Source organism: Actinia tenebrosa, unplaced genomic scaffold (assembly GCF_029948245.1).
Source record: "Actinia tenebrosa isolate PJP-AT-01 unplaced genomic scaffold, QUT_ActTen_1.0 PGA_scaffold0__85_contigs__length_37466705, whole genome shotgun sequence".
In the NCBI taxonomy this organism is placed as follows: Eukaryota; Metazoa; Cnidaria; class Anthozoa; order Actiniaria; family Actiniidae; genus Actinia; species Actinia tenebrosa.
In genome coordinates, this window is record NW_028292569.1 from 24943970 (window position 1) to 24958533 (window position 14564).

The following is a 14564-nucleotide window of genomic DNA, read 5'->3' on the forward strand; positions in this document are numbered from 1 at the left end:
AATTTGCTTGACTCGCGCAAGATATATTCCAAACCCTAGTATAGGAACATTAAACTTTTGAATTTGAACTAAATTTTTATCTTGCCTTTGTATTTCCCAGAACATCTTTAAGTTTTGTTCAATGTGTCTTGCAGCGCATCACTTTCGACCGACATAATTTCGGGTATCTCGTACTGATTGGTTGGGAGCCCGTGCTATATGAGAGCACATAGCATGCGCGCGCACTTTCTGTTTCGTCATTCATGTAATTTGTATTTTATAAAAGAAATAAAAAACTTGCTTGCTGTACTGTGTGGAGTTATAAAGCACTTTGGGATTGGCAGATCACTCGAAAAGTGTCAAGAAGCACTCCGCTAAGCGTCGTGCTTCTCCTAACACTTCTCTCGTGTTCTGCCAACCTTCACGTGCTTTATAACTGCACACAGCACGCGCGCGTTTTCTATTTCTTCAATATATATATATACACATACAACATACATATATACAAACAGTTCTTCGAAGCAAGGATGGTGATCCTCAGTCCAGTTTTCCCCATGTCTATCGTAGTTTTGGTACTAACATACCAGTTTGTTTGAGAACAAAGCAAGAAACAAGTTTATACTTTTAATTTATTTGTGCGAGGTACAACATCTCCTCGAGTTGTTACACATGATAAAACTATGTACAGGTACTACTGAACACACATTAATTAATCTTTATTGTAATATCTGTTTCTAGGGAAATACCATGGAGAGAATAGAGGCTTTGCACCGTTAGGTGATGGCAGCCATGACACGAGGCACATGTCCTTTTTCCCAAGGAAGCTGAATTCTTTCTCATGTAAATAAGTTTAGATCAGATTCAATTGTTCCTGCCTCCTGTCATGGCTTCCATTAAGGGATGGTGCAAAGCCTCTATACTAGTTTTTTTAGTGCGGCAAATTAGGCAGGATTTCGAAAGGGGTAAAAAGCTTTTTTTTTTTTAAGTTTTGTTTGTCTGCTTGTAACAGCCCTTTGCCTTTTGTTATCACCAATCTCTAATTATGCGGAGAATTTTTCAGTTTGATGCCATAACTCGAATCCCAAAAAAATCGAAATGACGTTGACTCTTAAATGGCCATGTGGTTTCCACCGTGGTAATATGCATACCATACGATCAAAGTCGAGTATAATGGCAAACTATCCATAGTCTCTAATTCATAAGAAATAGTATGGTACAATATTGTACATCATAAAAACTGAACTGGATTCAAACCAAAGAACTGTTTTATGAAAACTAGAGCTTAGTCTATATAGCAAACTACATCTTCGTTCAGTATTAAAATATACAATTCACTTCAATAAGGCTAGTATCAAGTTATATGAAACTAGTATAAGTTTTAAGTGCTACAGATCTATCAGCTGTCCAACTGCTGGAGATCTTGCAGCAGTCATTAAATTTGAAGGGGTGTTTTCTGACTGTTCATAAGTGTCGTAAGAGGGCGAGTGTGTTAGGCTTGTTCCATTGACAGTTTCTGGTGAACCGCCTTGTGAACCTTTAAAAAGAAAAAAAATGACAATGAGAATTTATTAAGAGAGTGACACTTGCCAGTATGAGTGGGAAACGATACGCCAAATTCGTCACAGCAATGTAAGTGTACCGCAACATAGTGCAGTTTTCGTATGACTGTGAAAAATTCACGGCACGAACACGGCTATGACACGGCAAGAGATACGCCAGACCAATCACATTGCACGAGAATTTACTCTCCATCCAATCAAATACCCGGAACACGGCATAAACAAGGTCAGGGCAAAGCCAGACCAATCACATTGCGCGTAAAAAAATCAGCCAATTAAAATTCTAGAAAGCATCACGGTCACGGCACCTCACGCTTACGTCACTGAGCTTTTCACAGTCATACGAAAACTGCACTATGTAGCCATAACTACGCGTTGTGATTGGTTGAATTACCGGAAGACAATGGAGGCTATTACATTTGGGTTTTTGGTGCTTGCTGCAAATAAAGTGCCGTAATATAAAAATGCACGACTTTGTCAGTCATTTGGAAGCTTACTTTTAGGAATTCGAGGAACGAAAGGTGTGTTTTGGACAAGAAACGAGGAATCCATACTTTCATCTGAAAATAAGGAAGAAAATTAGCGTTTCTTCTGGAAGATATTCAAAAACATTTACAACAATTTCTGTCTCTTACTTAAGAAATTGTCATAGCTGAGTCTACGGTCTCCAGATATCGTTAGCCCTGCAGTTGAAAGAAATGTTAATGGATTAGTAATACAAAAAAAGCCATAAAAGCACTTTTCGTATCACGATTAGTACGTGGCCTTTAAAGGGCTTCCATTCTATTCTGCACCAATCATAAAGGCCATTTAGGCCTTGTCCACACGTATCCGGAAATTTTTGTATCCGCAATTTTTTTTTTCGGATACGAAAATGTTCGCGTCCACACGCAGCGTATTCGAATCGTTTTCGAATCGTTTTCACTGTCCATACGTATCCGGAAATTTCTTGATCCGCCCTGATGCACGCTAGTGCCTAGTCCCTTTGACGGATAGTTTTTCTCATTGAGCATGTGCAAAATCGTGTTTACGTCAGCGTATTCGAAAATTTGCGGATACGACCGTCCACACGTATCCGTATTCGGAGCGTATTTGAAAATTTCCACTCTAAAGACCGTTTTCGAAAATTTCCGGATACGGATACACAAATTTCCGGATACGTGTGGACGGGGCCTTAGACAAATTTAGACACACGAGTTTCCAAAACGAAATCTGGTCGCTTGGAGAGGTGAAAATAAAATGCGTTCACCTTTGGGCGTGGTATGACTTGACATCCAGGAATCCTCGATTCCATTCTGATCACTCGCCGTAGATAACAGTGTAGAACGGTTTCCCAAGTGTTCCACAGTCGGACTAAAATCGTGTTTAATGTTCAAGTCTTTTGATATCGACTCACTATACTTGTCGCCCAACCGTGTGGTGCCAGGATCCGGAGTTCCCTTGGGGGAGTAAAAAGTCTGGCCTTCTATAGGAACACCAAACTTTGTGGTTAAATTATCATGTTGCACATCAGGGGAGGCCATAGGAGAGTCTAGAGTAAACACCCGGTGCAAAGGGGAATCGTTCAGATAGTCATCTTTCTCAACTCCGAACGGAGACTTGAGAAGAAATCTTTCACTTAGCATCGACAGTGGAGTCGAACCATTACTGGACGTTTCAGCGGCTTCTCTAGTCGAACCTTTGGTTAATATTTCCAATGAGGATTTTGCTCCAGCCTCACTATTGAGAGGTTCTAGAGAACCATTAATTCTTGTTGTTGTAAGGGGTGAGTCTGCCCCAGTGAAACTGGTTTCCAAGGCGACAGGAAAGTCAGCGGCAGGGAGTACCTAGAGAAAGGTAATAAACAGAAGAAATGAAACCGGATTCCTTGTTTCGGGTTGCCTGTGGGAAAAAAAAAAAAAGAAAGAAATGATCTCACCTGTGCTTGATCTGATCTTCTTGGCTGTAACGTTTCCATAGCAACACTCCCTGTAGCTGAAGTACTCATACTTCCATTACGTTCTTTCGCCCCAGGACTTTCTAGGTCTGTCTTGGATGCGCCACGTCCTGGTGATGAGTACAGGAAATCGTAACGCTGTTGCGCTTGTTTGATTTTGTTCAACCTGCTCATTAAGTCAGAATCCTTCATCTCCTTGAAAGAACTCTCACTTACAGGATTTTCTTTCAACGGGGTTTTCTCACGGCCCTCAAAATCTTCATTATCACTTATCTCCAGTCCTCCAAATGGAGAGTTCTTTTTATCCAATCGGTGACCCGTCTCATCCTCCGATAGTATCAAACTCCCTTCTCCATCACGCTCTATAGTGGGCTCAAAAAGACTGATCTGAGGGCTGAGCTTACATGCCGCAGCTTCATCAATACGGCTATTCGCTTGGGTGTGAGAACCAAAACTCGGAGACGCAACAGTTAAAGATGGTGTGTTGAAATGACTAAAGGATGACGTGGTAATCCTATGACTAGGTGTTTCTATTTGATTGATTAGCTTTTCATTGCTTAACCGTAGCTTTTCCTCTAAAGCATCACTCAGCATCACTTTTGATGCTGTCGAAGGTGTGACAGTCTTTTTAATTGAGTCTGTCCCATTTACTTTACTAGGCATTCCACAAGGCTCGGTCGTTGGCCCTTCATTGTCACTTTTTAAAGTGGTGTAAAATGGCGATAAACCTGCCGCTGGATTTTCAGTTCTTTTCGAATCTTCCTTGGTTAATGGAGTAACGAAAGAGAAAGGAGTTAACAATGTCGGCTCATGAAACTCCAAAATGCCTTCGTCCTCGCCAGCCACAGACACACGTGAAAGTTTTGGAGTTTCGAATGCAAAAGGAGACAACAACAGCTCATCCTTGTCGAACATACTTCCATTTAAAGCCGATTTGGACATAGGGGAGTCCATGTCGTGTAACTGCGACGCCTGTAACATCTTTGAGAAAGGGCTATTGAGTTGCTCCTCAGGGGAGGGAGGGAAGAGAGAAGTTTTTACTTTTGCTACACTTAATGGCTCGTTCGTTTGATTCAGGATTGTTTCTAATAGTCTACCAGATCGATCTAAGGACTTGGTTTCTGAATGCTTTTGTTGTGACATTGTTGAGGAATGTTTTAATGTGTCATCGTCGTCATCATCATCGTCACGATTATGTGTAGCGGAAGATTTTACTGGCGACGGAGCTAAATAATAATAATAATAATAGGAAGTAAACCCCAAGCGAGACAGGATAACATGAATAAATATTTAAGTGTGCATTCTTGACTTACAAACATAATGAAAAAGGATAAAAAAGATGAAATTTTTCAGGGTGTCACAGCAAAACTAAGGGAAGTTGGGGGAAAAACCGAGTCCCTCGTGGGAAATGATCCAATACCCTTCCTTCCAATTCAAGTCAGATGCTCTACCAAAGAGCTACAGGAGACTGTCAGTGAGCTAATGGGCAATTTTTTCGTGATACGCTGAAAAATTTCATCTCCTATTAATACCAGCGAAAATGATTCTACTTTTCGATTAGAAAAGAGGTTACCATATTTTTCCTTTGGTGCTGGAGTACGCATGAGGAGATCACGTGACACAAAAGCAGTCTCATCTATAATGATATAATAGTTGCAATCAGTAACATAATTAAATCAAAACAAATGAAATGATGAGTTAATATCGCATGCATTATTACCTAGTGCTTGCATTGGATCATCGATTGCCTGAGGCTGCAAGAAAATGGAAGAATGACAATTAATGGGATGAAGTTCCAAAACGCCATAATAGGTACTGACGCGGGGATACGGCATAGTATGACACAAAAATCATTGATTGGCGACTGGATTACACGTGGTGTACCTAATGTTACGATCACCAAAACATCACCAAAACGTTTGGTGATCAGACCAGCGTCATTACCCAGAGTATTATTTTTTCATTGAACAGTTGCACATGAGAAGACACATAAATATGGATCCAACTCAAACTAAGAATCTTATTCTAAAGAGAATGACACGTGGTCTGAAATGGGAAAACATTACGCCCAAGTTGAAGAGGTCTATCAAGATTCTGTACCTTTGGAGTGCTGGCTCGAGATGATGACTGGGATGAGCTAGCTGAGGCAGAATTGGGTCTGTCTGATGACATAACACCAATGATCTGATAATAATAAATGAATAAATGAATTGAAAAATGATGAAAGGGAGGAAGGGTGAAGGGAGGTAGGGAGGAAGGATGTAAGACAAGGAAATGAAGAAAACAACTTTCATTAATTGTGCATCCCCATATGAGCATATTATACAGGTGTTATAAGAATAAAAACTTCAGGCCCCGTCCATACTATGCCGGATAGATTTGAATCCCCAACTTTCACACAGAAACCGAAAAAAAAGTTTTCCATCCACACATGAAAACGGATAAAATGTTTCGCATCCACACTAGTCCCATCAGAGGCGACAAAAACGCTTCATTGCACATCTGAGCATGTGCAGCAAAGCTGAAATTGAGCCCACGGTGAATTTTTAGCCTTCCCGCCATGTTTCCATGACAATCATGACATCATCGTATTCGAAAAATTTCGGATACGAAATGTTCTCTGTCCACACTAATACGGCTAGCCGGCGTTTTCAAATTGTTCCACTCTGGAGACCATATTCGAAAAAAATCGTTTTCGGTGAAGAATTGTTCCGGATTCGCCGGAACTAGTGTGGACGGTAGGCCTAACCGAATGAATAAAAATTCGAATTCAAATTTATCCGGCATAGTGTGGACGGGGCCTCAGTATTGAAGTTCAAGCTGAAGTGCAAGATCGCTAAGCCACACCCCTCCACCCTTCTTTCGCATTCACAAATAAACTCTCTCTCTCTCTCTCTCACCTGATTTGCAACATCAGTGACTGCAGAGGCCTTATTGGGATCAACATCTTCCTCCATTCTCTTTGAAGGACCTTTTGATACTTTCTTGCGAGGCTCTGTTCTAGTCAAATGGCTTGTCTTAGTACCAGACACCATTGTCTTTGAAATAAGTCTACTATTAGCTGCTGGGGTAAGAGGTTTCTTAGCTGAAGCAGATGTACCCTTATGAAACGATCCTTTGTTGACTTGTCTTCTTTTAGATTGATGTTTCTCAAACTCGCTAACAGTGGTCTTAGGTTTAGGAATCTGTGACGGTATTTCCATTCTCTTGCCACTTGATGGCTCAATACTGCAAAGAGAGTAAGATTTCATAATGATTTCTAGGAAGAATGCTGAATATTAGAATGCAGAAATGAAAGATACTGTACTTACAAGTCAGTCCTTTCCACAGATTGCTTGGTATGAACTGATATCATAAGGAAAAAGATACACAGAAAAGAATGAACAATGGTTACACTAAACTAACTTCAACTACAATGGACCCTCTCACCTTGGGTATGTTTTTCCTTTTCAGATGGCACAGTACATGTCAAATATTTTCTCATACAAAACCATTAAACAAAGGAATGATACTATAGGGAATGACATGTAGCTTGAAATGGGAAAACATTAAGCCCAAACCGAAAAAAATCTATTCCTGATCCTATTTAGTTAAAAATGCTTATCTTTTCATTAATCCCAATAGCATTAGAATAGAAACATCCCATACTAGATAAAACCCTGTTGGTAAGGGATTTTAAATTACCTTGATATTTTCTTCCCCGAAGTGATTCCGTCCAGGAACTAACAACATCTGGTGTGGAAACTGTAGGCATAACATTATACAAGCATAAAGACAAGAAACAAGACTGCAAATAATTTTTGTGAAAGGCAGGTCATTTGTCAGGCCAGATGCATATTTGACCAGTAAAAACCCATGTGTGGCTGGTCAAATGTTTAGCCAAGGCAAATCATTTACCAGTCAAGTGGTCGTTTTACTGGACATTGTCCAGTGACTGACAATTATTTACAGCCTTGAGAGAAAGATGTTAGATTATAAGTTATAATTAGTATACAGTGGTTCATACCTCCCACTGGAGTTTTCCTTAAGGAATCTTGAAAGGATGAGATTCTATGACTTGCTGGGGTTTCTGCTGCAGTAAATGAGACTGGAGGAGTAGCTGGAGCTAGACCGAGGCCAAGATTCTAATAATAATAAAAAAATAATAATATTTTACAACCACCACTCCCCATATGGGGCTCTTCCATGAGGTTCCCTCCACACACACTACCACTACATTCTATATTTACAACATACAACACTCAACTCACATGTAGATTTTTATGGAGGGAGGAAACCGGAGAACCCGGAGAAAACCCTCGTAGCATAGGAGAGAACACATCAAACAAAATCAATTCTCATGTGGCGACCGCAGGACTCAAACCAGCGACCCGACCCGTTGGACTCACAGCAGTGAAAGACGACACATTAGCTGCAAACGCCACCCATTCTACCAATAAAAAAAAGATTTTGGAAACCTTTTAGCTTCATAAATGCACAAATATTCCCATATGATAATGAACGCATCAAGTCCAACTTGGACTTGAAGGCTATCCTTGTGGAAATTTGGGCAAATCCAGGAATTAGGTTTATCAACATTTAATTTGTCCAACATCTGTTTTGATTTTTCCAAGAAATTTCAGTACACTATATTTGGTCATAATAATCACTTGAAAAATATGTATTCATGTATTACCATGAAGAGAATATGGAGTTTTTGATATTGGGAAATTTTAACATACTGTAGCTCTTACAAATGAGTATGGGTGTGGTCCATTGGTGCCTCTCCTCAAGACCATGTCTTGGTATATTCTATTCTTCAGCTTTTCTACCGATTCTTTAAGTTCAGGTATGGTCTCATTGGATAGCATTGACCTTGTGAAGCAAAAAAGATAATTGCATTAATTCCTAAAAATGTACACACTGTAGTTTTTAACAATTGTGTGAAAATTTATAGCAGGTGTAGATCAGTTGGTTAGTGCGTGGCCTAGAGGTCGAGCTAGAGGTTCATGGTTCAATCCTTAGGACTTCCATGTCTGTTTCGATTTATCTCTAATCTTTGTAGCTTCAGCTTTGAATATTCTTAAAACAGAGCACTGATGGAGTCAGAGGGGGGTAAAGTGCACACTGTCAACTCCCTGGAAGACCTGGAAGACCAACTACTGTACTAGCTGAAGGAACACTGACGTTAAATAATGCCTTTACCTTAACCTTTTAATACTCTATCATAGTCTTAGTAATACAAGGGAAATTACCTGAGAGTTTCAGTATTTGATAAGAGAGACTGATGAGTGTGGACATCATTCTTTATCTTTGGTGAACTTTCATCAAAACTTGGCACAGAGTCTAGTACACAAGTTATAATTATGAGAGTCAGCCTTCAGTAATAAAAAAGTGTTCAAACTGAAAAAACGGCAAACAAAAGTTACTTAATTTTGTGTCAGTCGTTCATAGCCATACTGTACCTTGACGAATCTTGTCTCGAAGAAGCCTCAAAGATAGGTTCCAGAGTTGAACAAGACTGAATAATAACAACAAATTTCTTAATTTAAGTTTCTTAAAAAGTAAAGATTTTTCTATAAACCATTTCGTTGTTTACTTTATTTCCAGTTTAGCAGGTGGGATTTGATGAATCCAAATGCTTCTCAGCCCAGTGAAATTCAGCGAGTGGTACGGTCAACTGGAAATAGCAGTAAGGCACAGAAATATATTCCATACAGTACCTCAATAGATTCAGCTTTCCACCAACATATGTGTTACCAATTCTTTTCTAAAAGAAAAAATGTATGTAAATATATATTGACTCAGCCTATTTAGTATTCAAAACTAGAGGTTTGAATAATGCTTTGTCTTACCATTTGGAGCTCTCTTTCACACTCCCGAAACAAGAGATCAGGAATCTACAGACAGAGAGAAATGAGTACCATTAATTGATAAACATGGAGCTTATAATGTACTGTAACTTTTTCTACTCATATAGACTGACACACCCACTCAGTATTATCCCACCCATATGAACATAGACCATGAACAGAGTTCAATTCCTTAAGTGAGTATCAGGTTACCTTGACTACAACATCAGTAGCATCCAAATGGTGTTGATTAGCTTGCCCTTCAAGAACTGCTTCCACAACTTCTCTCTATTTAAAATATAGTAATCCATTATAAATATGCTTGACAATAATAATTATCTCCCCAATGCTTCCCATGATGCATCAAACTCATGCTTAGTCAGCATTACCATTTAAGACTGGACTGGCTAGATATATTGTAATGTGTTTAATATGTCTTACCTGTTGACCATGTTCTGAATGAAATTCCTCAAACCCTCTCCATAAGCCTCTAACCTGAATTAAAATGAATGATGCTTAATCATACAATTGTTACCATATTATTTTATGATAAAAAAATGGTGAATGGAGTCTCACTTTTTGAAGTTGTTGTGTTCTTTTTATGGCATCTGTTTCTTTTTGATATTCATGATTAGCAGCCAAGCTAAAATTGAAGAATAAAGATGTCATTGCAAAAAAAAAAAGCCTAAGAACACTTTCAAGAAAGAATATTCTCTCAAAATTAATGATGTATCAGGGGTAAAATAAACAGATGCTCAATGGTTGAACATGATGACCTACCACACTGGACTGATCAACATTTCACTAGTCAATAGGACTGGCCAATGACAAGAGCCAATTTTGGCCTAACATTGTCTATTTACTGGCCATTACTTTGAGTCCTGGATCTAGAGAATACACCGGGGGGGGGGGGGGGGGGGGGGGGTGGGAGAATACACCATACAAAAGGGCCAAATAAGGAGAGTATGCAGAATATACTCCCGATAATACTATCTTGAGCCTATTTTATTGCACCTTGGATGGAAAGATTGAATTAATTTTTTTACTTACCTTCTAGCCATTTGCTCTCCTTTGTATTTCACTTCACCTTTTAACTGTCGCTCCAATTCTTTAATTTTCTTTTTCAGACTCCTATTCTCTTTGGTCAACTCACTAACAGGACATGCAGAGACGATAATTTTAAAAATCATCAAAAATTCAGTGAGTTGATAAAAAATGATGTTATGCTTCTATATACCACAGTGCCAGTTTATTGATGAACGTTTAAACTTTATGCAGAATAATTATTGAGCCAAGCTTTCTGTGGTCTTTTTTTGGTTATTGCATATCTGGGTAGCCTGAACAGCATGAAATACTAACATAAAATACTGATATACTTCTTTTTTGTGCATTTGTTTTGCCCATTTTGGACTATGTGTCATTCCTTTGAGAATATGATTCTTTGTTTCATTTGCGTCCAAACAAAGAAATGATACTCAAGGGAATTGACATGCGGTCTGAAATGGGCAAAACATTACGCCAAACTTAAGAGGTCTATTGATGCAGGACATCAGTGGAAATTAAAGTAATTAATCTTTAATAAACTTACACGGCAAAAGCTTTCCAATGCTGCTGGACTTCTATAGAGTATTTCGTAAGTTCAAAAAATCTTGAATTGAGAAAAAATAATGCAATGAATATGAATACATCGATTATTAAATAAATAAAGATTATCAAATATAAAAAGCTTGATATAATTTTGGTTCACGATTTTACATACTGTATCATATTGCAAACAAGTGAGTCCAAAAGTGAGTGAGCAATATGATATGCAAAATAAGTAAACAAATATTTGTTTATTGCAAATTTAGGATTGATACAATAACAAAATTTACAGTTTACAAATATTGTTAAGAAGTATTGTATAACTTTACTATTAAGGTTTTCATTCACGACTTTATTACAGTGATATTGATTCTATTTAGCAATAATGTAGGCTGATATTTCAATCCCTGGGAATGATTATGCATGGAGTCTGGTTAGGAACTGCTTAATATTTAGAGCATAATATAGTGAGTGGGCTGCCAATTTTTCTGTAGAGAGAATGGGGGTTACAATAATTAACAATAATTGTAATTTATGGGGAATTATTGTGCCTTACAAAAAATGTGGTTAGGGGGAGGGGGGTGGGTCAAAAAAAACAAAACATGGCATACCCACTGTTGAACCAGCCCCCTTCCTCACCCACTAAACAATGACTGGTCCATTAGGTACCTTTTTCTATGTATTGCTGTTTGAACTTGGTAAGACTTGGACATGACTTGAGTAAAACTGTGATTATGAATGGACTTGGAAGGAAAAGGTGGTATAGATACATGCCTACCTGAAGAATAGTCAGAGAAATGGAATAGAGTTTATATCTATATCATTATCATTGGGAAGCATGTTTTTCCTCCTACAAAAATCAAGTCCTAAATTCCAATTCCATCATGGAACGAGGGCCACAGGTTTGTTAGCCTCTGGCTATTAAGTGCTACCCTTGTAAAAAAAGTACAGTTTTTTTTTTTTTTTTAATCATCATTTTTATGCCTGTGTGGCTAGTAGGTCACCGAGGACCTATAGATCTCCATAATCTTTTCACCCAAACAACTTGATCCATATTTGAGGCATGAAATAGTCAGTAATAGACCAATAAACACCCAGATCTAGTAATTATTAGAATTTTTATAACATTCTCAAATACAAATGATTCTTACTGTGATCTCTCAGCATGACAACTGTTAAAACATAGCTTGAAAAAACAAGAAGGAATTGATAGAACCTGTCTCCTAGTAAGGAAATAGAAACTCATTAGTCTTTTGTGGTTTACAAAGTGATTTGGTTTACAAAGCAAGTCTTTACAATCACACATAAATAATTATGCATGCAGTGAGATTTTTTAAAATTTCATTTACCAGGGATTTCTGTTTTGTCTACTTACCTCCTTTGTTTTATTTTTTGTAAAGCGCACTGAGATCAGAAGGGTTTGCGCTATATAAGAACATCTTTATTATTATTATAATTACCTCCAGGAGAATGAAATAATGATTGAACTACTCTTGGCAAGTAGGCATCTTTCTCTTCCTAAAGAAAAAACCAACACTTAACAAATATTCCACTCTATTCCTATTTCTCTCAATTTTCCTTATATTGAGCAACTAATTCATCTATATCCTTGCCTAATCTCCATCAATATGTTACTATCGTAAAATAATTATCTAACTTATTATTGTAATCATTTAATTGTTTACAAATGGAGATAAATAAAAAAATACAAAAATGTGTGGGTGGGTGGTGCACTGAGAGTAGCGGTGGTTTTTGCTGTGTTGTTGTGATTATTCTGAAAGTTCTCAGTGACAAGTTACTGTATATTAAAAACGTTTTCCAGTAATTCTCCATTCTTATAGTTATAAATTACCTTAGCAATTCTAGAGACCCAATTATAACAAGTTTTCCTAAACTGTTGCTCTTCCACTTTGTTCTTGACTGGCCAACAATCCCTGATTTAAAAAATATATTCACATAGTTAAAGTTTCTCTTTTTTGTGTGGTGGAGTATTTTTTGTTTCATTAGTACCACAAATGTTCATATTCATAAAGAAATTGTTTTTACGACAGCTGTTAGGGGACTCTTTTCTTACCTAAATTCTTCATAGGTCATCTGAGGATTAATCTTAGTAAACAAGAAGTGCATAACAACCTCCATGGCTTTCTTGTTTGGTAGTGCAAACATATCCCTGAACAAGCACAACAAAATTTGAATAATGGTAAGAAAATAGGTCATAGTTTAGAGCTAGGAAGTGTGCACTGGAGTTTGCTGACTTGACATATAAATAGATCTGAAAAACTTATGCAGACACCTCAGTTAAATCGTTCGCTGTTCCCAAAATGCTATGCCTTCTTGGGAATTCCAAGGGAAGGACAAGATATATACTGTGATATACATTGTAAACAAGCCTAAAAGCATGAGACGAAGCCGAGCATTTCTCTTGCTTCTTGAGTGACCTATAGCTTCCAGGGTGTTTATATTACAGTATAGAGACATAAGCAAGCATTTCATATTGCTTTTATAAACATTTTCATAAATTTCTATTTCTATTTCATAAACATAAGTCTCTTTCCTCTGATATAAACATGGTAGCCAGCCAATCAGCACACACGTTATATTTCAAATTTTTCATAAATAGTATTAAAGAGGGGGCCTAGTGATCGCTCAGCCAAAGTGGACCATTTACCAGAAATGCATTTCCTGGTCAATAGACCAAATTCAAAACTCGCACCGATGTGAGGCTTAAGTTGTGAACAAAGGGATCTGGCATGACTCAAAGTAATCTGGCGTGATTCAAAAGTCACGAATCACGCCAGATTCCTTTGTTCAAAACTTAAGCCTCACATCGGTGCGAGTTTTGAATTTGGTACACACTGATCAATTTGATTACGTCGTAAAATATTACATCAAATGTTGATACGACCTCTAGATTATGGGCAATGATGCATGAAGGAACAGTTTGATATTGATGATCTATTAAAATATAGCGTAGTGTAACTACACACTTTTTTACGCACCCTAAACGAGGACGAAAAAGAAAGAAATAAGAGTATGCATTGGAATGTAAATAAATAGTAGCATAATCAAGTACACATTTCTCAACAAACACAAATATCATGAATTTAGGAGCTTTATAAGCACCAAAAGGAATGACCACTAAAAATAATAAAATCAAATGAACAATGTTTACCTGTTAAAAGGTATTTTTTCTCTGGATTCCATTGCTAGTGGGTCAAACCCTAACAGCAACAAATTAGTAAAAAATATCTCCCTAGAATCCAAGTGATTGGGCATTATACCCACACTTCTCATAGCTAGCATCTTGTAAACATATGGAACTGTTAATCCACGTCTTAAATTTTGTACTAAAGTGTATTATTCGTATTAAAAATCGCGATTTTCGAGATGTGTAAATATAATTTATAAACGAATTGGATCCGCCATCTTGAAGTTTAGCGCCAAGAAACCTGCGAAGTCCCGGATAACAACATTCAATCGAGGCTACTTCCTACCAAGTGCATTATGGGTAATATCCAAGATGGCGGTCGCAGTGAAAAGGTTATGTAAGGGAGTCTTCAATTTAAACTCACTTAACACTGGATTTATTGCGTCTGGGAATTTATTGAAGGCGTCTGTACCTCGTACTATGGCATATCTAGGTTCAGTTCGAAGATTGAGCGATAATGTTGAGGA

At 37.8% G+C, this 14564-nt stretch overlaps 1 protein-coding gene across 2 annotated transcripts; it reads right to left on the reverse strand.

Annotated features, from left to right (window-relative positions):
* Positions 1-590: 590 nt before the first annotated feature.
* Positions 591-14307, reverse strand: LOC116306120 (uncharacterized). Of its 2 annotated transcripts, XM_089037174.1 has the most exons (28): positions 14062-14307; positions 12964-13059; positions 12742-12823; positions 12350-12407; positions 12041-12112; positions 11559-11667; positions 10894-10953; positions 10356-10457; positions 9882-9948; positions 9747-9800; positions 9519-9593; positions 9309-9353; positions 9177-9223; positions 8919-8974; positions 8709-8799; positions 8208-8328; positions 7481-7598; positions 7159-7218; positions 6786-6819; positions 6375-6702; positions 5575-5658; positions 5195-5228; positions 5048-5110; positions 3457-4700; positions 2788-3364; positions 2174-2221; positions 2036-2098; positions 591-1513 (listed from the first exon to the last, which is right to left on the reverse strand). In XM_089037174.1, the coding sequence occupies exons 1-28, from the start codon at positions 14190-14192 to the stop codon at positions 1365-1367; spliced, it is 4068 nt and encodes a 1355-aa protein (XP_088893300.1). In that variant the 5' UTR covers positions 14193-14307; the 3' UTR covers positions 591-1364. The 2 variants fall into 2 exon arrangements, with proteins under 2 accessions (XP_088893300.1, XP_088893305.1); XM_089037179.1 differs by lacking the exon at positions 12041-12112.
* Between the last annotated feature and the right edge of the window lie 257 nt (positions 14308-14564).